The 23,722-nt window shown below is 42.4% G+C and overlaps 1 protein-coding gene across 2 annotated transcripts in view; it reads right to left on the reverse strand.

Annotated features, from left to right (window-relative positions):
- LOC124619279 (trafficking protein particle complex subunit 12) overlaps positions 1 to 23,722 on the reverse strand; it is a 140,717-nt gene that overhangs the window by 53,477 nt on the left and 63,518 nt on the right. For both annotated transcript variants that reach the window (XM_047145548.1, XM_047145549.1), the window contains exon 6: positions 1,593 to 1,739. In XM_047145548.1, coding sequence (XP_047001504.1) covers positions 1,593 to 1,739 — 147 coding nt within the window. The remainder of the gene's footprint in view (positions 1 to 1,592; positions 1,740 to 23,722) is intronic.

Here is a 23,722-nt window from a genome sequence, read left to right on the forward strand (position 1 = left end):
TCTGCTTGTATCCACCAAGCATGCCTGTTATGCTGTATCGGGTTTGACCATATGTTGCTCCAGAAGTGTTCCATGTATGTTATGTTTGGGGAATTGTCTATTTTAATGTGTGTGTTATCTAATGTCTGGTAAAATTTCTTTTGGTTTGTGTTGAATGTTTGGTTTTGTTTCCTTCTATTTTCACTTTTTTTGTATCTTCTAAGTCGTTTTGGCCAATGCTTGTAATTTCTGCTTCTTTTCATCTAACTGCTCTATCACTTCTTGTTGTGAGATCTTACCTAACCTTTTTCGTTTTTTGTCTGATATTTCATTTTTATAAATTGTGTTAGCTGTCCGATGTCTTTTCTCAGTTTTTCTATTCTAATCTGTAGCCTGTGTTGCCATGCTGGTTTTGTGGGTTTCTTCTGTGTCTTGGTTAGTTCTGATCTCTGCCTAGTGTGTATATTTAGTGAGTGCTCCTATATAAATCAGTAGTTGTAACTCTTCCATAGTTGTATTTTCATTTATTTTGTTGTGTATGATTGTGTTGATAGTTGTTATTGTTGTTTCGACTTGTGGGTTATTTGGTGGTCTATGCAAGAATGGTCTAGTGTCTGTATTTGTGTCTTTGTATTTTATATATGTCAGCTGAAATTTTTCTTCTTTATCTAACATGTGTGTCACTTCATGTTCTATTTGTGCTTGTTCTGGAGGCTGTCTTAAGATTTCGTTTTCCTCTGATTGTTTAATTGATGCGTGTTGTTCTTTGTTTGTTTGCTCTGAGATGTTTGAGTCCATTACTGTATTTTCTTCTTCTTCTAATTGCACATTATTTTGTTCTAGTATTTGTTGTACTTGTTGTTTGATGTTTACTAATTCTGACAGGGGTATCCTGTTATTTTTGATTATTACACGGATCTGATCAGCTAGTCGTTGTTCTGTTAAAATTTTAATTCTGGGTATCTGGTAATAAATGTTGTGTATACTTGTGATCTGTATCCAGTTGTGTTTGTTCCTAAGTTTGTTGCTTGGTAATAACAGAACATGAGGTGTCGGTTAACTTCATCTGACCATCTCATCCTCCGTCTTTGTTTTCCTTCTAGAGCGGTTGCAGGAAGCATATCCTGCAAAACACCTCTATTTGGATTTAAATCATTTTCCGTGTGGCTAGCAGTGTCGTTACCATTGTGGACGGGCAAAGGGTTCAAGCGTCGTCCCCGACCATGACAGCGCTTGTCCGAGGCTTCATTAGTTCTGTCCTGAACCAACTAATCACACTAAAAGGGGGGTTAGCCCTATTAGTGGTTTGTTCTTTTCGTCGCCTTTTACGACTGGCGGAACATACCAAAGGCCTATTCTTTTCCTGAGCCTTATTATTATTATTATTATTATTACTAATACTATTATTATCCTTCACACAGGCAACTCGCTCATTCTTGAAATTATCAGCTAACAAAGTCTCTGGCTTATTCTACCATCTTTTCTGCCAAAGCTGCTGTGCATTATTATCTAAGTTCTCCACACTCATTCTTCTTCATTAGAAGATTAAATACCTACATTTTATGAATAATATAGCTATAACTGAATTAGTCCCTGTCACCTCATAACCCTACCTTCTGATAAACCGCACAGTTTATAATAGAATGAAGCACTCTTGCTTCTCGTGCTTTCCAAAGTTTCTGGGATTCTGTTCTATCTGTAATACTCAGCTCAGCAGGACTCCCATCTTCACAGAGCCCAATCTTCAGGTTACGCAATATCTGTAACAAGAAAGGTATGGCGATACATTCACAAAATGAAAGGACAAACAATGTGGTTGACTGTATGTGAAAGGTTGAAATCCTTAGAATATTTACAAAAAATGTTCTCAAAAGATTTTTGTATAACCAGAAAGAGCACAGTGCACTGTAAGCTTCTTGCCTTCATCAGTGTTACATATAAAGTTACAGTAGCATAAGCTAAAAAGACAAGAACTATACAATACCTTCCAAAACAGGCATTGTGTGGATAACTTTGGGAAGCTGATACTGCGCTCTTGTACTACCAATAATTTGACTGTATTTTGGGACAGAAACTGTCGATACCAGGATGTCACATGGAATCATGAATATACAACAGTGGTTCAGTACTTGAAAGAAACTGGTTATCTGGCCTTTTTTTTTCAACTGTGAGAACAGGGAAGAAATCTGGCAAAGCAGAAAGAGACAGATACCAGTGCTATGGCATACAGAAAGCAGAGCCCTTTTGATTAAAAGTACGCAAGTTTTAAATGAAGTACTGAACAGGGCTAGTTGTTAGCACAAAATCTGAGTTAATAACAAAACAAAATCATGAAGAGAGATGAAAACTAGAATAGTGGCTTGTCAAAAATCACAACTAGGGAACACAGAAATTAAATAATTACAAATTTTTCCTGGGGCAAAACCTATCCAAGTTTCTTCAACAAAAAGCTCTACTGCTATCAAATCAAAGTTTTTGTAGGGAAAACAATGCAATACATCATTCTTAATTCACAGACAGGTCTGATATAACAGTAGCATTCAGTGCACTTCAAGGAAATGTGACAGGGCAGGACCATTATTGTTCATGATAAATCCAAATAACTTATCAGGCTACATTTTAGGTATGTGAGGCTGTTTTAAGATGGTGCAGTGGAATATGCACTCTTAGAAAATTGTTATGGTGTGCAGAAATATGTTGGGCATAGATTCCTCTCTGTTGTTGCTCCCGTGTAATGACTTGTGAAGATGGATAAAAATCAAACTTTGAGTGGTGATTAAGTACTTCTTAAAGAAAGGTAAGAAAGCAAATGAAATTCATGCTGATTTTCAGAGCACACTGAGGAACTCTGGTCCTCCATATTCAACTTTTTCCAAGTGGATAAGCAAGTTTAAATTTGATGTGAATCTTCAGGTTTTGGTGGCGCAAAGACTGTTTCATTAAGTTTCGGGTGTGCAGCAGCAAGAAATCTCCTTCTTCTTCTAATATTTCGGCTGTATATCGTTCAGCCATCTTCAGAGTGAGTCGCAAGACTGCCGCTCCAGTGCTTGCTTCATCCCTTTATAGTCATTTACCGCGCGACTGCGCATGCGGCCACAGATGCAAATGCGCCAGAGACGTTGGTCGGCGGCAGAGACGTGCATAATGCGCGAGTTGTATCTATGACTCCGCAGTTGATCTGTGTTGGCATATTGATACATCATTGTGAGCTGCACTGTATAATAAACTCACAAAGACATCGTCACAGGGCAGCTCACAATGATATATTGATATGCCAACACAGATCGACTGTGGAGTCATAGATACAACTCGCGCATTATGCACGTCTCTGCCGCTGACCAACGTCTCTGGCGCATTTGCATCTGTGGCCGCATGCACAGTCGTGCGGTACACAAGTATAAAGGGACGAAGCGAGCACTGGAGTGGCAGTCTTGCGACTCACTCTGAAGATGGCTGGACGATATACAGTCAAAATATTAGAAGAAGGAGATTTCTTGCGGCTGCACACCTGAAACTTAATGGAACAAGTTTAAATTTGATTGGGACAGCTTGGTTGATGATTCCTATAGCGGTCAGCGAAGGTAAGCCACTAATCTATAAATGATTGCAAAAATGCATAAAACGATCATGGATGATCGCCGACTGAAAGTGTGAGAAATTGCTGAAATTAGATAGATGTCATGTGAACAAGCATATCACATTTGAACAGTTGAATTGGGTATTAGAAAATTACCTGCTGGGTGGGTGCCAAAACTCTTAACACAGGATCAGAAACAGAGCAGAATTGAAATGTCCGAACAATGTTTGACCAATTTTCAGAATAAATACAAGATTTTTTGCACTGGTATGTGACCACAGTTGAAATCTGTGTCTGCTGCTATATCATAAGAGACAAAACAACAGTCAGTGCATTGGATATTGTAGATTCACCACCACAAAAGGAAGCAAAGACAATATGGTGGGCCAAAAAGGTAATGGCATCAGTTTTTTGGGATGTGAAAGGGATTTCATTGTGACTAGAACAGTGGTAAACTGTGTGCAAGTTGTACTTAGTCAATATGTGATGGTATCATAAAGTTATTTTCGACTCAATATGTCAACTTATGAGCTCAATTCTTGTCATTTGCGTGAAGTTTTAATTTTCTGCTTCAACATGAGGAGATTTGCAGATGAGACTCATAAAATGCTGGGTAACACCTACGGTGAGGAACTTTTAGTGACAGGAGATGCAGAGGACGTTATCAATGTTTCATGAATGGTGATTTTGATGTTGAAGACTGGCTTGGTGGTGGAAGAGAGCATGTTTTCAAAGCTATTGAAATGCATGGAAACACTCACAGGAGATGGTTAGTTGGTTTAGAGGCAGGAGAAGGGACCAAACTATGAGGTCATCAGTCAGTTGGTCCTAATAAAACAATGACACAAGTGTGAGAATAAAATGGATGAAACATGTAACACAAAACGAAAAGAAAGGAAAAGCCACAAGAATGAAGGGAAAGCAACGAACACTAAAAGGAACAAAAGACAAAAAGAAAACAACAGAGAGATGCTAGAAACAGAAGAGAGTAAAACATGAAAGCAGCTTACAGTGGCTGGCCAACCACGAGAATAAAAAGGGAAAGTCAGTCACTCTGCAATACATTAAAACCTCCAGCCAATAAGCACTAGGGTGAAGGACACAGAGGGACAAAGGACATGCACTAAAACCTAGATAGAAGTATAAAACCCACTCTCACAGATAAAACGTAAAACTAAAGCTGCTGTGGAGGCACTGTCGCCCAACACCGAAGGCAGGGTGCTGGGAAAGTTAAAAGTCTGCCGCAGAGCAGCTAAAAGTGGGCAGTCCATCAAGAGGTGGACGACTGTCATTTGGGAGCCTCAGCGACACTGAGGTGGGTCCTCACGACAGAGTAGGTAACCATGCGTTAGCGACGTATGACCAATGCGGAGCCGGCAGAGGACAACTGATTCCCTGCGAGAGGCCTGCATGGAAGACTTCCATACATTCATAGTCTCCTTAATGACACCCAGTTTGTTGTGCATGCTGTTATGCCATTCCGTCTCCCAAAGCTGGAAAACCCTACGGTGTAAGACAGAATGCAGGTCAGTTTCAGAGATGCCTATCTCCAGAAGCAGTTTCTGCGTCAGTTTCTTCGCCAGCCTGTCGGCAGGTTCGTTGCCGGGGATTCCAACATGTCCTGGGGTCCACACAAACACCACAGAATGGCGGGACTGTTTCAGGGCAAAGATGGACTACTGAATGGATGCTACCAGAGGGTGGCGAGGGTAGCACTGGTTGACAGCTTGTAGGCTGCTCAATGAGTCAGTACACAGGAGAAATGACTCACCAGGGATGAGCGGATGTACTCAAGAGCACAAGATATGGCTGCCAGCTCTGCAGTGAAAACACTGCTGCCAACTGGCAAAGAATGTTGCTCAATATGTCCTCCATGAACATATGTGAAGCGTACATGAGAATCAGCCATTGAGCTGTTGGTGTAAACCACTTCAGAGCCCTGGAACATGTCAAGAATCAAGAGGAAGTGACAGAGGAGAGCGGTGGGGTTAACGGGGTCCTTAGGGCCATGCAAAAGGTCCAGAAGAAGCTGCGGCCGAGGCATACACCATGGAGGCATACATGAACGGACCACAAGTAGAGGTGGTAAAGGGAAAGACTCCAGTTCTGAGATAAGGGACTACACACGAACCGCAATCGTTAGCCCCGATATAGGCCGCCGATGTGGGAGATGGACTGCCACAGGCGGGAAAAGGAGAAGGTCATTCAGGTGCTCAGGGGAACTATGAATGTGTGCTGCATAACTGGTGAGCAGTTGCGCACGTCTGATCTGCAGTGGAGGGACACCAGCCTCCACCAGTATGCTGGTCACCAGACTCGTCCTAAAAGCTACTGTCACTAATCTAACCCCACAGTGGTGCACAAGGTTGAGTAAATGCAGTGCTGAAGGCACTGCCGAACCAAAAACCACACTCTCATAGTCAATTCGGGATTGGACAAGGGCTCTGTAGAGCTGCAGCAGTGTACAGCAATCTGCACCCCAATTGGTGTTGCTCAGGCAATGGAGGGCATTGAGGTGCTACCAGCACTTCCGAATAAGCTGACAAAGATGAGGGAGCCAAGTCAACCGAATGTTGAAAACTAGTCCTAGGAATTGATATGTCTCCACTACAGTGAGTGGATCATCATTAAGGTAAAGTGCGGGTTCCGGATGAATGGTACGATGCAGACAAAAGTGCATGACACACGACTTTGCAGTTGAAAACTGGAAGCCGTGGACTAGAGCTCATGACTGCGCCTTGTGGATGGCTCCATGGAGGCACGTTCAGCAACAACAGTAGTGGAGCAGCAGTACAAAATGCAGAAGATGTCTGCATACAGAGAAGGTGAGACAGAGGGCCCGACAGCTGCTGCTAGACCATTAATGGTCACAAAAAATAGAGACACACTCAATACAGAGCCCCGTGGGACTCTGTTCTCCTGGATATGGATGGAACTATGGTAGGCACAAACTTGGACAGGAAGTTTTTGATAAAAATTGGGAGTGGGCCTCAGAGACTCCACTCTTACAATGTGGCAAGGATACGATGTCGCCAAATCGTGTCGTATGCTTTACGTTAGTCAAAAAAGAAGGCAATCAGGTGTTGCCATCTGGAAAAGGCTGTTCGGATGGCAGACTCGATGGACATAAGATTATTAATAGTAGAGTGACCCTGGTGGAAGCCACCCTGACATGGAGCCAGCAAGCCATGTGACTCCAGGACACCAACCCAACCACTGATATACCACACGTTCCAGCAGCTTGCAAAGAACGTTGGTGAGGCTGACGGGTCGATAGCTATCAACATCAAGCGGGTTTTTACCGGGTTTGAGCACAGGAATGGTGGTGCTCTCCTGCCACTGTGATGGAAAGATGCCATCACACCAGATATGATTGAAGATGATAAGGAGATGTTTAATCATCTGGCTGTGGATGTGATCAGGTCCTGGAGCTGTGTCGGGGCAATTTGCAAGGGCACTGAGGAGCTCCCACTCTGTAAATGGGGTGATATAGGATTCACTGCAGCTTGTAGTGAATGAGAGGACGTTCCCTTCCAGCCGCCGTCTGAGTGTGTGAAAGGCTGGGGGGTAATTCTCCGACGCAGAGGCTTGAGCAAAGTGCTCAGAAAAGTGCTCGGCAATCGCATTTGCATCAGTACATAACTCGCCATTTGTGGTAACACTGGGGACAGCTGTTGGGGCCTGGTAGCCAAAAAGACGTTTGATATTTGCCCAGACTTGGGAAGGTGCCGTGTGGCACCCAATGGTGGAGACGTATCTCCTCCTTCCATTGCTTGATAAGGTAGCGAACACGGGCAAGGAACCGTTTAACGGCTATGAGGTGCTCCAAGGAAGGGTGCCGCTTATGCCACTGTAGAGCTCACCAACGCTCCTTAATTGCGTCAGCGACTTCCGGTGACCACCAAGGGACTGCCTTACACCTCGGAAACCCTAAAGAGTGAGGAACCGTGTTTTCTGCCACAGAAACAATTATGCTAGTCACCTGCTCAACAATCACATCGATGTTACCATGTCTGGGAGATTCAGCGGTGACAGCAGAGGTGAAAGTTCCCCAGTCCACCTTGTTCAAAGCCCATCTGGGCAGGCGTCCATGTGCCTGACGTTGAGGCAGTGACAAGACGGTGGGGAAGTGGTAAATACCACAGAGGTCGTCATGTCCTCTCCAGTGGATAGATGGGACAAGTCTTGGGCTGCAAATTGATAAATCAATGGTCGAGTAACTACCATTAGCCACACTGAAATGTGTGGCAGCCACAGTATTTAAGAGGCAGAGGTTGAATTGTGATAGCACAGTTTTGACATCTCTGCCTCGGCCAGTAAGCATGATACCACCCCATACGGGGTTATGGGCATTGAAATCTCCCAGAAGAGGGAAAGGTTTATGGAGTTGATCAATCAGTGCAGCTAATACATTCTGGGGTATTGCACCAACTGGAGGAAGATACACATTGCAGATAGTTATTTCCTGTGTTGTCCTTATTCTGACAGCCACAGCTTTAAGAGGGGTTTGAAGGGGGCACATGTTCACTACAGACCAAGTTTAGGACATAAATGCAAACTCAACCTGACACTCGATTATAGTCGCTACGGTTCCTGTAATATCCCTCATAGCCATGGAGGGCAGGGGTCTGCATTGCTGGGAACCAGGTTTCCTGAAGGGCAATGCAGATAGCAGGTGTAAAGCTTAACAGTTGCCGTAGCTCAGGCAGGCGGTGGATAAAACCACCGCAATTCCAGTGGAGGTTGACATCGTGAGACTGGGAAGGCATGGAACATTCAATGAGGCAGTTTATGCCTGAGAGTCAACTGCTGCCACCGATTTATTGCCTGAGCAGTCTATATCCATTGTGTATGAAGGTCTGGCGAGATCTAGGTCCTCAGCAGACGCCAAAATCTCCACCCCATCCTCAGCCACAGAGCTTGTAGGTAGTGGTGGTGTGGGTGCCACTGCAATTTCCTTGGTCTTAGAGGTTTTCTTTTTGGATTTTTCTCACTGCTCCGTGGGTTTCCCTGGCTGGGAGGACTTCACTGGCTCAGTCTCTGGGACTGAGGACGAGCATGAAGCCCTACGACCAGCTGCTTTTGGGTTCTTCAGCCACTGGTGGGCATCATCTGCCCCACTAGCAGAAACCTGGGAAGGGAGTGACCCAAGGGACCCCTTCCTAGTGAGAAAAGCCAAAGAAGATGTTTCTCTGTCTTAGAAGTGGGAACGGATGTCCCCGATGGTTGGGGGGGGTTTGCTCCCGAAGTAGGTGGTGCAGGAGCAACATGGAGGGAAATGCCCCCCCCCCACCCCCCCACCATCAAGGGGGCAGGTGTAGTATGAGAGGTGACCTGTGTTGGCAGAGGTGATGGTGCCAGAACTGTTGCAGCGACGGCGTAAGACGATGTCTTATGCACAGGATGAAGGCATTCAAATTTTCTCTTAGCCTCACTTTAGGTCAGTCTCTCCAGGGTCTTGTACTCCATGATTTTCCTTTCTGGAGAATTCTGCAGTCTGGTGAGAAAGGTGAATGGTGCTCTCCGCAGTTGACGCAGATGGGAGGCAGGGCACATGGAGTATTGGCACGTGATGGGCGTCCGCAATCTCGGCATGTGAGGCTGGAAGTACAGCGGGAAGACATATGGCCGAACTTCCAGCGCTTAAAACACTGCATCGGGGGGGGGGATATAGGCCTTTCCATCACATCAGTAGTCATCACCTTGACCTTCTCGGGCAATGTATCACCCTCAAAGGCCAAGATGAAGGCACTGGTGGCAACCTGATTATCCTTCGGACCCCACTGGACACGCCGGACGAAATGTGCACTTCGCTCTAAATTAGCGGGCAGCTCATCATCGGACTGCAAAAGAAGGTCTCTGTGAAATATGATACCCTGGACCACATTTAAGCTCTTATGGGGTGTGATGGTTACAGAAACATCCCCCAGCTTGTCACAAGCGAATAACTCCCGTGACTGGGCAGTGGATGCTGTTTTAATCAAGACTGACCCAGATCTCATTTTCGACAATCCCTCCGCCTCCCCAAGCTTGTCCTCTAAATGCTCAACAAAAAACTGAGGCTTCATTGTCATGAAAGATTCCCCATCAGCTCTCAAACATACAAGGTACCGGGCTGAATAAGATCAGCTGCCATCCTTAGCCTGACGTTCCTTCCATGGTGTGGCCAGGGAGGGCAACAATTTGGGGCCGTACTTCTGTGCGTTGAATTGAGCTCATGATCGCTTGGAGACTGCTGGTGTTTCACCACCAGTAGCAAGAGATGATGGACTACATTTCATCGCATGTCATCCACCCTGATGCCATCCACTCCGACCAGGGGCCCTCCCCAAGTGCGCCACCCAGCCGCAGCAAAGGTCACCTGGCGGGATGGCAATCGCCAGGAGTCCCAATGCCCCAGGGGGATGGGCATACGTGGGGAGTTAATGGTGCAGGGATCAGCACAGCGATCCCTGTGTGGTCGGGGGCTACAGCCAACAGAGTGCATGGTGGCCCCACCACAACAGACTTGCTACCGTGCTGGATATCAGGTGCAATGAAGTCCATGATCATCGTCGACCCAGAAATCGACACTGCATAGTCCATGGTGGAAAACACACCCAGGAAGGTGTCCTCGCCCAGGAGATGGAGAATGGGCAGGACTGTAATGCGACAATAAGAAAGTGAGGGTTGGGTTGTTTGGGGGAGGAGAAGAGACAGCGAGGTCCCTCATCGGGTTAGGGAAAGACGGGGACGGAAGTCGGCCGTGCCCTTTCAAAGGAACCATCCCGGCATTTGCCTGGAGCGATTTAGGGAAATCACGGGAAACCTAAATCAGGATGGCCAGACACGGGATTGAACTGTCGTCCTCCCGAATGTGAGTCCCGAGAAAGTGAGCTAAAGATCTCAATGCACGATGGACACGATGCACCTCGTAAGGTGCGCTTCCCCAATTGGTCGCTCTTCGGGGAAATTTTGAATCATAGAGATCAAACCCTATAAGGGAACAACACATAAAGGCCGAAACATGTGAAACTCCTTTTAGTCACCTTGTAAGACAGGCAGGAATACCTTGGGCCTATTCTAACCCCGGGCCCGCAGGGGAGACACTCACAGGAGATCATCAAAAGTAAAAGCAATTGATGCATGAGCCAAACACGGAAAGACAAATGGCCAAAATACAGCAATAGATACAAAAAGGTGATTTTGCACAATGACAATGCTCAGCCTTGTGTTGCAAAACCCGGCAAACATTCTTGAAAATGAAACTTCCTGGCAGATTAAAACTGTGTGCCCGACCGAGACTCGGGCACACAGTTTTAATCTGCCAGGAAGTTTCATATCAGCGCACACTCCGCTGCAGAGTGAAAATCTCATTCTGGATTCTTGAAAATGCTGAAATGGAAAGTACTCTCTCTCGCCATATTCTCCAGACAGTGCTCACTCCGACTACCACCTTTTTCAATTAATGGCACATGGCCTGACTGATCAGCACTTCCGGTCATGTAAACAACTGAAACTGGATCAGTTTCATGGACCTCTACAAAAGACGCCCCATTCTCCTGCCATTGTATTTGTATGAGGCTCGAAAGATGGGAGAAGTTGTTGCCAGCCAAAGCTTTGAACTGAAAATTTTTTGTAAGCTTTTCACAATAAAGCCTTGAACTTCAAGAAAAATTGTAGAAATAAAGTTGTAGACCTAATAATTCAGAAGAAGGCCTCTTGGTTGAAAGCTTAAATGTATAGCAATCTTTTCACTGTGCCTGTCTGCAAGTTAATGTCTCCTGTGTATGGTGAGTAGCAATATATCCTTTTCATAACACTGTTTTACTTAATCCTGGACTTTCCATTAGATATGAACTACCACTTTTGACTTTCCTGCTCAAAGAATTCCAAAACGCAAGTAGTGCAGGCAAAAAGGACAACATCTGTAAATTTGTAGATGCAGTTTCATTAAGTATTTTTTTTTTTTTTTTTTAAATGCTGACTTTGTTTGTGTAATATTACAGGTAAATTAAAATAAGGCATCCCCCCCAACATCATTACACAGGTTAAGTTTTGTTTTCTGGCCAGAAGAAGTTGTCAGTGAGTTGTATAGGTTGTCCTAAGGTACAGACTCTCAACCTTAGCATCCAAGGTGTTCACAATGCTAGTAGTTATGTGATGCCTCTACTTAGTGGTATAAGTAATTATAGTGATATACACTTAACAAAGAATATTTATCACAAGTAGTGTATTGAAACTTTAGATTTCTCAGTGACATGTAAAGACTCCATGGATTACGAAATAAAGACATCATGTTATCTCTCTCTGAACATTTGTCTTTTTGATTTTGTTGCTCGGCACTTGTCTAGACTTGTGCTTGTGCCTCTGTATGCCGTTTGCTGTTAGAGGCTTGCTACTTATTCATGTAAGTTGAATTACCATTAAATAATAATTATCAATGCTGAATTTTAAAAATTTGTTCTTGCTTTGAAATGGAAAAATTTTCCTCTCCTTAATATTTATGTACATGTGGACAGTACTTTGTATGGGTGGAGGCTCATGTGGTATTTTAATTTAATTTCAAAGGTACCTTAAAATTAGTTTTCTTTCATTTCTTGCACTCTGCATTATGAACAACTTGCATTTTAAAGTTATTTACAATGTCCAATTTTCAGTTAACACAGCATGGTTATCTTTGATTGTTGAAAATTTATCTTTACGTAAAACCACACTAGCAGAAGCTTGTATTAACTTTGGCATGAGCCTGATAAAGTAATAATTCAGAATTAAAAGAATTTTTCATTTATTTCAAGTCAGAAGGGAAAAATTTAATATACATAACAGAGATAATTTTTCATGGCAGTGAAATATATCTATGATCTCAGAATAATAATTCCTAACATCATGATATTTCCATTTTACATAAAGAATAATATATGAAATGCAATTTCCATTATTAAATGTAGGAAGAGAAGTTCATAATAATAAAAAGCATTTGTTTTTGCTTTCCCAATAATTATTTAGGCAGATACTGTCTCAATTTCTCGTAATAAAATCAAGGAGGCTCTACTTCAGCAGACATGTTCAAAGATAGATCTAGAAGCTGACCTGATTGATTAAATATGATTGCATGGTGGTAGGCTGCCAGTTTCGTATACAGCTGTTTGCAATGCACCATATTAGTCGGTTGTTTAGCACCCTGTTTGATTCATTGGATTAGATTTCATTACTTTTGGGGTGCTTACACTAAGCAAAGAAGTGAAAGGGAATACACAGAAGGTCCATATCAGAGAAATGAATGTTCAAGACAATATTATAGAAAGAGCAGTGGAAATAGATGAACATGAGCTGGGACATATGCCACCTTGAGAATTTACCAGAGCATGAAAGACATAAGTTGAAACAACATGCCTCGAGTAAATGAAATTCCCTCAGAATTATTCAGATTCATAGAGAACCCATCACCACAAAACTATTCTACTTGGTATGCAAGATATATGAGACTGTCAACATACCATCAGACTTCAAGAAGAATGTAATAATTCCAGTTCCAAGGAAATTAAGTGATAACAGGTATGAATACTACTGAACTATCAGTTTAATAATTCATGACAGTAAAACACTGATGCCAATTATTTACAGAGGAACGGAAAAACTGGTAGAAGCTAGCCTCTGCAAAGACCAGTTTCAACTCCAGAGAAATACAGGAACATCTGAGACAATACTAACGCTATGACGTATGTTTGAAGATAGATTAAAGAAATGTAAACTTAAGTTTATAGAATATGTAGATTTAGATAAAGCTTTTGACAATGTTTACTGAAATATACTCTTTAATTTTTACAGTAGCAGGCATAAAATACAGGGGGTGAAAGGTTGTCTATGACTTATACAAAAACAAGACTGCAGTTATAAAAGGCAAAGGATATGAAAAGGAAACAGTAGTCGAGAAGGGTGGGAGACTGTATTTTATCCCCCATGTTATTCAACTTGTATGATGAACAACAAGTTAACAAACCTAGGAAAATTGTCGAAAGGGAATTACAGTTCATGGAGAGGAAATAAGAACTTTCAGTAAAAAACTGCTGAGGCTCCATAGCCACTTGTTGACATATTGCCTATTGAATTTCGTCTTGGGATCTTCCACCAACATTTTTTTGATAATTTTTTGACATTTTGGTTGTATAAGTGGCTGTTGTTGTCAAAAATTCACCCTCCACTGCTGGCAGTGGACTGGAGTCAACCTTGCGGCTGCCAACAATATATAACTGTTTCGTCAATGTTTGAGGGCCTTTTCCTGGTCATTACTGTTATGGTTCTCAATTTTTATGGGCAATAGTCATTTGTTCGAGCACAGATCCAGGACTGTTCACCTTGAGTCTTTTTCTTTTTTGTTAAAAATGTCATGTTTATGAATTTAGATGACTTTCTTGAACAAACATAGGTTTACATGGTGTAAAATGCAGCACTTTTCTTTCAAAATGCTTCATGAATAACTGGCAACCAGTACACTAATTGGACATCCCACATTGATCTCTGCCAGCTGTTTGTATAAACTAACATTCCATATGAAGCAACTTGTGGTGAGATCTACATGTTCTGCAGAAAAATGGATACCTACACAATATTTCACATAATCACCAGACCCAAAAAAGTTGTATGATTAGTAAAGTCAAAATGTGCACAAGAAAAAGGCATAATGTGCAGTACCTCTGATATGAGGTGCAACACCTGGAATGTACTCTGAGCAACAACAGACACTCCACCCACTGCATAAGAAGCACCACAAAATCTAAAACTCAGTGATTATAACACTGGAAGAGGAAATGTCATGTAAGGCCTTTCCTACCAAATGTCCTCGGGGTGACAGACAAACAGCATCAGCCATACAGTGTACGAACATGCACAAAAACTATTTACAAGCTGACCAAGAAGATCAGATAGAGTCTCAGATTGGCAAAGGACAGAAGAGGCACCACTTACAATGTTGGGAGTATATCGTATACAGTATATTTGAGGAAAAGTCGATACCATGGTCATCGAACATGAATGGCCTTGTGGGCTGGGACAGGTGGAGAAATTCCCCATACCAGAACATGCACTGTGTGAGGCCAACACCCATTTCTTCAGGGAAACCACTGACTTCATGAACTAGATATTAGTTTCAACAAATAAGAAGACTGCCTCCAGCTAAAAGAAGGGTAATCATCTTTGACAATGCCCACCACTCGTACTGGTGGAACATCAGGATGATCATCAAACAAACATTAGCTGCAGATCCCAAGATGAAAGCCAACAGGCAATACGTCAAAAACTTAGGAGTTTGCCGATGACAATGTACTTCTATCAGAGACATCACATGACATTGAAGATTAACTGAATGGAGTGGATAACATCTTGAAAAGAGCTTGTAAGATTAACTTCAACAAAGGAAGAATAAGGGTAATGATATGTAGTCAAACTAAATCAGATGTTTCTGAGGGAATTATTTTAAGAAATGAGATACTAAAGGCAGTAGATGGGTTTTGCTGTCTGGGCAGTAAAATTAAGTAATGATGGCGAATGTAGAGAGCGTACAAAAAACAGAATGGCTATAGGAAAGAGTTTCTAAAAAAAGAGAAATTTGCCGACATTGAATATAAATTTCAGTGTTCTGTCTGACTTGTAGCCTTGTATGGATGTGAAACACAGATGATAAAACATGCCTGATAAGAAGAGAATAGGAGCTTCTCAAATGTGGTGCTACTGAAGATCAGACGGGTAGATGGAATAACTAATGAGGAGGAGGGAGGTGGACTGCACTGTAAAAATTGCACATAAACACTAAAGTGTGACTACAGTAAGCACATTCAAATGGATGTAGGCTGGAGTGGCCATGCAAAAATGAACCCACAAGACAGACTAGTGTGGGGAGCTGCATCAAACCAGTCTTCGAAAGTCCACATCCATGACAACAATATCGACAACAACACACCAAGCACATAGCTATCTGGACTTTGAGCTTTGAATTTGATTAAGCTAGCAACTCGGACAGGGAAATGCTTGCTTCTACTTTCTGGTACTGTCCAGAGACCTACATCATAGCAGATCTTTGCTACACCCAACAGTGGCTTTCTTTCAATAAACCGTTTCGCCATGGTCAAAGGGAGTGTACATTTGGGAATGTGTGTGGTAATGTGTGTACTTTTACTAATAAAAGAGCAAGATCTCAAGAGATAGTGTGCATAATGTTCCCAGTTATGTGTTTCAATATTCCACACATCAGTCCGCTATAGGTGAATGATTGCATTTCCCTTATTTCACATATTGTTCCAGCCACAAATTTTCATTATTTTTTATATGCTGCCAATCTGGCTCTCTTGTTCCCCATACCCATTTAACTTTGTTACTGCTTTTCTTTACTTATTTAAAACTCATTATCCATTCTTTATTTATTATGCCTAAACTTTCTTCTCCTCTACAGTATCCACCTTCAAAACAAACACTGCCACCCTCCATTGTGCAATTTGAATGCCTGCTGTTGTAACGGTCTGCCACACAGACACTGTAATAAACAGTGCCATACTACAATCCCTGCTCTCACAGTGACGGTCCCTCTTTGAATATTTAATTCCAGGGTTGTTTTTAACATCATTTCCCCTCCCAACTTCTACTGCCCAGTCAGACTGTTAGCCAATCACGTGTGTTTATTTATGATCGCATTATACAATCACGCATATTATTTACAATCACACGAGTTTCTTACTGCAGCATGCATTAATTTGCTAATGACCATATTTTTTTTATGAGTATGCCTACTACTTTCTGCTTCTTTAAAATATTTTCTCATCTTTCCTCTTAACTTTCTCTGCAGCTCTCCATACAGTACATACCATTTATTTCCATTATGATGATTCAACATTAAGTTTTAAGCTTCTTATTTTCAAACTTCCTTTTAACTATTTTTCAGTTGCCCCTTTTGTCTCCAACAATCCAAACCATGAATCACTGCTCATTCTACCTTTGCCAATTCTAAAAACTCTCCTGTGCCTTTGCAAAACTCCAATCACACATCCTCTTTCTGAAACCTGTTTGGCACTTAGTACGCCAACTAACAGGCTTACCATTAAAATTAGAATCTCAGGTTGTCACCCATCCTACTATAAGAACCTTCACTTTTTCCAATTCCATCAGTCCCTCACTCACACCAAGCTGGTCCTTCATTATCATACAATCCAAGCTCAAACCACACTTGACAGCCTCTACTCCTTTCACAAAATCATTTTACTCTGTGACTAAATGCCTTCACTACAACAGAAACTCTTGCCCTTCAACAGTTGGAACAACATTCCCAGCACCATCTGAGGAAGCTGTCCCTGCCACTCCTACCTTGTTTCCACTAGTGATTACCCATGGTGAAGAAAACATCTTCCATGCTAATCCACTCCCTCCCATCCCCTTGACAACCCCCCTCTTAGCTCCCTGGCTATGCCTTGCTGACTTGCTCCAGTCTTCTACATCCTCAAAAACTTGCTCGACACACTGCTCCTGAACGCCCTTCCTGTAACACTGTTGTCAACATTTCTGCAAAATCTCTGACCCCTGCAGATGTCCTAATACTTTCTAACGACATCACTTTCAGACCCAGAACTAAGTTCTACCATGATGGACTTGTATAGGCTCTTCTTTCCTTTACTTGTTCTCTGAAGTGGCAACATTTCATCATCACACAACCCCAAGACAACTGCCAACCAAGGGATCCTCCCCATCTTCCATCCAGTCACCCCCTGCTAATCTTTCAGAAATTCCTTACTTCTAGTCTGACCTCATCTTCTTTCCCTAAATCCTTCTCCAGAGAGTCGCAGATCATTCCTTTGGTACACACAGCAATCCATAAACAGCAATCCATAACCTGAAGACCAATCCAGACCATATCATGCTTCCTGCAGATAAAGTGGTCATGCGTCATTGTGACTATGTGGATGAGGGTCTCTGCCAAATTTCCAGTACCTCTGCATACAAGCCTTACAACCATGATCCCATCCCAAACTCCAACATGACCTCCAGCAGCTGCTCAAGGTTTTAGGTCCATCCCAAAACTTGACAATTGAATCAATCTACCTCCCCACAACAACAACCTCCCCTCCCTCCCTCCCTGTACCCCTACCTTTTCCCTATCCCCCAGACCCCACAAACCCAATCCCCATGTGTCTTCCAAAAGGTCATCCCATTGTGACTGGGTACAAGGCTCCTACAGAATTAACGAGTGCTTTTGTTTACCAACACATTTCATCCTACATTCAAGATACTGCTCACTTCCTTCACTGCCTCCCCACAGTTCCATCATCCTTGTCTGTCAAACCTTATATGCCAACATCCCCCATACCCACCATCCCCCAGTCCCACCATCTCTTTGCTAATCCTCCTAGCCAACCACAGCATGGCCACAACTGTTTCACTTTTGAATGCAAAATCTATAAACAATCTATAAACAATCCATAGTACTGCCATGGGTACCTGTGTGACAGTATCCTATGCCAACTTAGTTATGGGCCACATGGAAGAATCCTTCCTATCCACTCAATACCTAAACCCCTTGTCTGATTCATATTCATTGAGACATTTTTATGATCCAGGCTCATGTTGAGGACAACCTTTGCTCTTTCCTCCATAACCTTAACACCTATTTCCAGATCCTCTTCACCTGATCCTTCTTAAATCAGCAGACAATTTCCTGGATGTTGATCTCCACCTCTCAGATGGCTCTATAAACATGTCTGTTCATATCAAGTGCACTAACAAGCCACAATACCTCCACTTTGACAGTGTCAACCATTTCAGATCAAAAAGTCTTTTCTTTACAGCCTTGCCACCCATAGACACCACATCTGCAATGGAAAGCAGGAGTTTTCAAATTATACTGGTAGCGTTTTGAGAGCCTTTATAGACAGATAATATCCTATCCAGCTCATCCATAAACAGATTCCAACACCACCTTCTCCTCCTCTGACATTAGTAAAACTGTCAACCAGTCCTCTGATCACCCAGTATCACCCTGGCCTTCACAAGTTCAACCACATTCTTCGTCAAGACTTTGACTATTCCTCATCATGTTGGCAGATGATTGATATCCTACCCAAAATCTTAACCATTGTTCTGCTGGCCACCCAACTTACAGAATACCCTTGCATACCTCTATTTCAATCCTGCGCCCCATGGGTCATTCACTTGTAGCTGACCCAGTTGCAAGACCTCTTTCATACACCCACAAACCACCTCCTACTGTTGTCCAGCCACAAGCAGTTGCCACCCAATAAAATGCAGGGTTACTTGTGAAAGCAGTCATGTTGTGTATCAGCTGAAATTACTGTACACCATTCAGTGTCAGCATGACAAGTAACCAACTATCTGTTCGCACGAATCACTGTCAAAGTGTGAATTTCCCATCCAGTTGCTAAACATGTGTCACATCACAATACAAATGATTTTAACAGCTTTTTCATTACACAGACCATTTGTATACCTGCTTCTAGCACAAGTTTCACTGAACTACACAGCTGAAAATTGTCTCTCAAGCAGTCCCCCTACCCTAAACCTCCACTAACCTGTTTGCCACTCCCCCCCCCCCCCCTTTTCTGTTCACACTAATCCTTCTCCATCCAGATATTTTACTGTCTTGTCCTGTCACTCTTCTCTCCCCCTCCCCCCACATGGGCTCTCTCTCTCTCTCTCTCTCTCTCTCTGCCCCTCCCTTCCCCCTGTTTTCCACTCCTCCCCTTTTGTTTCTCCTCTCCTTGTCTGGCTTTTCATCTCCAGCTTCCTCTCCTTTTCCCCCCTTGTCTTTCCCACTCTCTTTCACCCTATCTATCTGTTTTATGCTCTATTCTCTGTACTTCTTTCCTCTTGTCGTGCAACCACTAAGCCATTTGTTGAATTAGTGCCTCTTTCCCACTACACTCTCCTAGTATATTTTCCCATCCCCTCCCCCATTGCTTTCAACCCCAGCAACTGCTTCTAATAATCAGTCTCACCATGGCCAGGGAGTGCACGTTTCGGTGTTATGTGTGGAAATGTGTGCACTTTCACGAGAAACAGAGCAAGAATTCAAAAGCTAGTGTGAATAGTGTTTCCTGTTATTTGTTTCTACGCTCCGCACATCAGTCTGTCATAAGTGAGTGGTTGCCTTTCTCTTATTTTACAAATTGTTCCATCCACAAATTTCCATTATTCCTATTGATAAATGAAGAGTGCTTCAGAATAATTACTGCATTTTACAAAATCAATTTTCACAACTTCAGTTTACAGTAACAAGCACCAAAAATCTTAGTAGCAACAAGTATTACTTTATTTAAATGCAAATAACACTCTCTCTCTCTCTCTCTCTCTCTCTCTCTCTCTCTCTCTCTCTCTCTCTCTCTCTCTCTCTCTCTCTGTGTGTGTGTGTGTGTGTGTGTGTGTGTGTGTGTGTGTGTGTGTGTGTAGAGGGGGTGGGGGCAGGGGCGTGTGCGCTGGGAGTTCTGGTGGTAGAGTAAAAATGATCCACAAAATGTATTAAAGTGAATTTTAAACCAGGAATTTTCTCCAGTAATGGAACAGCTAGGTTCAACAATTTTTGAGATAATCCGTGCACAAGGATAAGCATAGATAATAACTACAATTACAGTTAAATTCTGTATAAATTCAATCTTTGTGAACAATGAGTGTTGCAATACAGACCAAATGTGATGAGTGAAGATACTGTGCATCATTGGTGTCTTTTGTTTATGAGTAGAAGGATGAATGTTCAGGATGATTGCAGAAGAGGCCATCCATCTATACTTAGCAACTAACCACCTGGAAAATTGAAGAAAAATTGAGCGAAAACTGGTGTTTCATGGTGTGTCAGATGACTTGTTGCAGATTTTTTGTATGAGACCATGCCTAACATTTTGGGTACTACAAGTACTGTGCTTGTTAGGTTCCTTAACATTAAGGTAGCAAAATTTTATACAGAGGATTTTGTCAATACATTTAAGAGAGATGGTGAATCTAGTGAAAATAACAGTTTCAGTTGCAGAATTGATTTTATTGCTTCATTCATTGCTTTATTCATGATGCGCATTTTGCATAATACAAGGCATTTTCAGATTGATCTATGTTAATTACAACTGTATTAGAAAGGATGAACCTAACCCATAATTGGAAAGATTGCAATTCTTTAACTTACAGTATAGTGTTGGTAAATGGGTTTTGGTTGCCACAATTAGGGCATCAGCAAAAACAGACTGCCCTCATGATACATAGAAAAGTAAACTGAAACAAATATGTGCTCATGTTGTATGTTAAAAGTGTAACATCTAATAACCTATAGAAGAATGAAATAAATTAAAATATTGAAAAAAAAAAAATAGTGCTTGGCTTTACAATGGCTGTGGTCCATATGGGTAAGAAAACAGAAGAAGATGTAAATAACTACCTTTTGACCAGTGGATGCAAAGCATCAAATTTTATGTACATTCCAAACTCAGTAGTGCCATTTGAGATCTTATATCTATTTTTACACACTAAGATATGTCTAGGGACTGTACTTGTGACAGGACACAACGAGAATTGGCTGCTATCCACCAACAGCTGGAAGGAGCATTGGCTACCACTGACACACTTTTGGTTAATGCTCAAAGTTGAGGCAACATCGGGGCACTACTAACGAGACCTGTGACACCTTTGGTGCCGTTGGACTCCCCTGGTGACCCGGGTGTCACTGCATCTTCTGAAATGCAATTCTAGCGGGTCTGTCTTCACTTGAGACTGTATGGCAGACAGTGGTGGGTTCATGTGTCACTGGGTGGAAGGCAAAAGAGGGAGCAGGTTGTGTGGCTGGCTCCTATGCCTTAGCAACAGGTATGAGGTGCTACCCAATGTTGACGATAACTCTGAGCCAGCACAGGATGCCTCTCCCATTGGGCCAGTGGCAAATTTTTCTGCCCAGGCCAGACAAGTGCAGAGGACGTATATGCTTGTCACTGGGAGCTCCAATGATAGGTATGTGATGGAGCCCCTCAGGGAAACAGCAGGTAAGGTGGGAAAGAATGCCAGTGTACACTCAGCATGTTTGCTGGGGAGACTTGTCTGTGATACAAAAGAGGCCCTGCTGGTGGCTATCGAGAGCACTGGGTGTAACTGGCTGCTTATAGTGGCACATGTCTGCACAAATAATGCCTACCACTTGGGTTCTGAAGGCATCCTTGACTCCTTTCAGTGGATGGCTGATTTGGTGAAGGCAACCAACACTGCATCCGGGGTGCAGGCTAAGCTGTCTATTGGTAGCATTGTACTCAGGACTGACCGTGGTCCTCTGGTCTGGGGCAGAGTGGAAGGTCTAAACCAGATGCTGAGATAACCTCCGCTATTGGGCACAGAATTGTAACGTTCCCCTTAACAGGCCAGGCATGCACTACAAGCAGGAAGCGGCTACTGTGGTAGTGGAGTACGTGTGGTGTGCACATGGTTTTTTCTTTTTTCTTTTTTAGGTTAGAGGAACCCTCCCTTGGGATCAAAGGCAATTTGCCTTATAAATTAGCCCATGTGTCCTTGGAAAAGGTTCATTAATGCAGATTAGAGTCAGAAAAGGTTAATATGATTTTAGCATACTGCAGGTGCATCCAAGGAAGGATCCTAGAATAACTATCATTTACTGTACGTTATAATGCACAGACAGTATTAGGGACAAAAAATTGGTTGGTTAACAACAACAAAGTCTTAAGTCCAGGTTGGAATATTTATCGTAAGGACTGGTTAGGTGCCAATGGTAGTGGCGTGTTTATTGCAGTAAAAAATTCGATAAAATCTAGTGATGTTATCATGGATTACGATTGTGAATCAATCTGTGTAAAGTTAAGTATCAAAGATCAGTAAAAAATGGTAATTGGATGCTTTTATAGACTACTTGGGTCAGGAGTGCTAGTGGTAGAGTGCTTCAGACAGAACATGCAGAATATCGTTAATAATATTCCTGAACATGCTGCCGTAATAGGGAAGACTTCAACTTGTCTGGTATAGATTTGGAATGCCATAATTACTTTGAGCAGTTAGAGAACCAACTGGTGAGGGTAACATCGTAGACCTTCTGGCAATAAACAGACCTGAACTTACCGAACCAGTTAATGTAGAGGAAGGTATCAGTGATCATAAGTATGTGATAGCATCTATGACAGTCAGTGTGGCAAAGGATATTAACAAAGGTAGGAAGATATTTTTGTTTAGCAAGAGTGACAGGATACAAATTTCAAAGTATCTGAGCAGTCAGCATCAAATATTTGGTGATGAGGATAAAGATGCAGAAATGAATGGAAAAAATTCAAAGGAATCATGCAATATGTCCTACACAGGTATGTCCTGAGTAAGATCTTAACGGATGGGAAAGATCAACCATGGTTTAATAGCCATGTTAGAAAACTGCAACATAAACAAAGAGAACTTCAGCTCAGATCTAAGAGAAGTAAAAACTTATTTGATAAAAAAAGTGGAACATTCATCGTAGGAATATCAAAATGGCAAATATTGAAATGGTCGGTCGTGGAATAAAAACACAACTACAACCCTTAGTAGTGGACGAGATGAGATACCTATAAGATTATAAAAAGACTATGTGAAAGAACTTGCTCCCTTCTAGCAGTAATTTATTGTAGATTGCTTGAGAAATGAGGGGTAGCTAACAACTGGAAGAAAGTGCAGTTTATTCACACTTTCAAGAAGGGCTGTAGGACAGATGCACACAATTATGGACCTATATCGTTGATGTCAATCTGCTGTAGAATTATGGAACATGTTTTAAGCTCCACAATTATGACATTCTTGGAAAAGGAAAATCTCCTCTATTAACATCAACATGGATTCTGCAAACAGAGATCCTGTGAAACTCAGCTCGCTCTGTTCCTCCTTGAGATCCACAGTGCCATAGACAATAGCACTCAGGTTGATGCCGTTTCCCTTGACTTCAGGAAGACATTTGACACCGTCCCACAATGCCATTTAGAGAAAAAAATATGAGCTTATCGAGTATTGGAGCAGATTTGCGATTGAATCCATGACTTCCTTGCAGACAGAACTCAACAAATCGCTCTTAATGGAACAAAAACAACAGACGTAAAGGTAATTTCTGGAGTACCCCAACGAAGTGTGATAGGACAGTTACTGTTTACAATATATACAAATGATCTAGTAGAAAGCGTTGGATGCTCTCCA

This window comes from Schistocerca americana, chromosome 6 (assembly GCF_021461395.2).
Source record: "Schistocerca americana isolate TAMUIC-IGC-003095 chromosome 6, iqSchAmer2.1, whole genome shotgun sequence".
Taxonomy (NCBI): Eukaryota; Metazoa; Arthropoda; class Insecta; order Orthoptera; family Acrididae; genus Schistocerca; species Schistocerca americana.